This window comes from Terrapene carolina, unplaced genomic scaffold (genome assembly GCF_002925995.2).
Source record: "Terrapene carolina triunguis isolate 2854851 unplaced genomic scaffold, T_m_triunguis-2.0 Scaffold26456, whole genome shotgun sequence".
In the NCBI taxonomy this organism is placed as follows: Eukaryota; Metazoa; Chordata; order Testudines; family Emydidae; genus Terrapene; species Terrapene triunguis.
Window position 1 is genome coordinate 852 of NW_020690807.1, and position 1,787 is coordinate 2,638.

Below are 1,787 nucleotides of genomic sequence, written 5' to 3' on the forward strand. Positions count from 1 at the left end.
TAGAAGAAAAAGGAAGGCCATTGAGTAGGAGTAATTTGCAGTTGATGAAGGCATATGAAAATGCTCCCAGTGCCCATGAAGAAGTCACTGCAATAGACTGGAAGGAGAAATATCTGCAGTATGAGCAGCAGTTGGTAGGACTGCAGTTGACCAAGTTCTGAAACGTCCATTTCCGATACACGATTTACACAATTTACTCCTCAAAGACCCAAAGACTTTAGTAAACAAGCAATACCAAGATTTAACAGAAGAAATCCTTTATGTTTTAACTGTGGTCAAATAGGACATTTTCAAAATGAATTTCAGAATTCTCGTAACCCCAACTTAATACATCAGCAACTGACTTATGTAACCCACACACCTATTGGGTGTGGTGTTTTGTCCCATCTAGTGGCACCAAGGCCACTTAGAGAGAGAGAGATTAATGAGTCTGCTCTACAGCCTTAACTAAGCAACAGAGGGCTTTTAGCTCATGCAGTAGAAGATCATACACTAAGCTCTGGAAGTCACAGTTTTGATCCCGCCCGCTGACAACTGGGATGTGTCAATATTACAATTAGAAGCATCTTTTCTATTCTGCAGTAAGGAAATCTCACCAAACGCTCCTAGATTTAATTCTCTGTGGATAACCTGTGGCGGCTCCATAACCTGCACATGGAATCCTTCACTTTCTTATTTCTCAGGGTGTAGATCAGAGGGTTCACCATTGGGGTGAGGACAGTGTTAATGACAGCGATGCTCTTGTCAGCTGAGAAATTGGAGAAGGGCCGTAGATAGATGAACATGCAGGGCCCGAAGAACAAAGTGACAACCGTGATGTGAGAAGCACAGGTGGACAGGGCCTTCCACTTCCCATCTCTGAGGCGAAGCCTGACCGTGACTAGGATGACTGTGTAGGAGACAAGCAGCACCAGGAAGCAACCCAGGGAGATCAGGCCACTGTTGGAGACCATGAGCAACTCGATGACATAGATATTGGTGCAGGCGAGTCTGATGACAGGGGGCACATCACAGAAGTAGTTGTCGATCTTATTGGGACCACAGAATGGGAGGTGGATAGTAAGAATGGTCTGCACAATGGAATGGACAAAGGCTCCCACCCAACAAGCAGCCACCAGCCTGCAGCATGTGGGCCTGCTCATGATGGACATGTAGTGCAGCGGCTTGCAGATGGCGACGTAGCGGTCATAAGCCATCACCGTCAGCAAGAACATCTCTGCTCCCCCCGTGAAGTGCAGGAAGAAGAGCTGGGCCATGCAGCCATTGAAGGAAATGGTCTTCCTCTGGGAGAGCAGGTCAGCCAGCATCCTGGGGGAAGTGACAGAGGCGTAGCAGAGATCGATGAAGGACAGGTTGCAGAGGAAGAAGTACATGGCTGAGGTCAGACAGGAATCGACCTTTATGGTGACAATGATGAGGAGATTGCCCAGAACAATCACTACATAGGACAGTAAGAACAATACAAAAAATACAAGCTGCACCTGTCTAGAGTGGGAAAGTCCAAGGAGAACAAATTCCGTCACCACCGTGTGATTCCTCTGCTCCATGGCTTCAGTTCATGCCTTTATAGAAAAGCTGGGGGGGGAGGAGGAGGAAGCTACAGTCATACTCATGAATGGTGAATAATGAAGGCCATTGTACAACATTAAGACTCAGACTTATAAATAAACAAGCAAAGACATTTATCTAGTTATGTGAATAACAGAAATATTTTTTTCATTGCAATTCCAAAAAACTGGAGTGAGAAACTTGTTTTAGGTTGAACCAAAAATATTTTTTTTCAAAAT

At 45.3% G+C, this 1,787-nt stretch overlaps 1 protein-coding gene across 1 annotated transcript; it reads right to left on the reverse strand.

The window, feature by feature from the left end:
* Nucleotides 1-611: 611 nt before the first annotated feature.
* LOC113408903 (olfactory receptor 4Q2-like) lies at nt 612-1,562 on the reverse strand. Its single transcript, XM_026662358.1, has one exon. It carries the CDS (start codon nt 1,545-1,547, stop codon nt 612-614), a length of 936 nt encoding a protein of 311 aa, XP_026518143.1. The 5' UTR covers nt 1,548-1,562.
* Between the last annotated feature and the right edge of the window lie 225 nt (nt 1,563-1,787).

What these genes read in the sequence shown, in the direction of transcription:
- LOC113408903 (XM_026662358.1), bottom strand. Translation starts at nt 1,547, where the DNA reads ATGGAGCAGAGGAATCACACGGTGGTGACGGAATTTGTTCTCCTTGGA.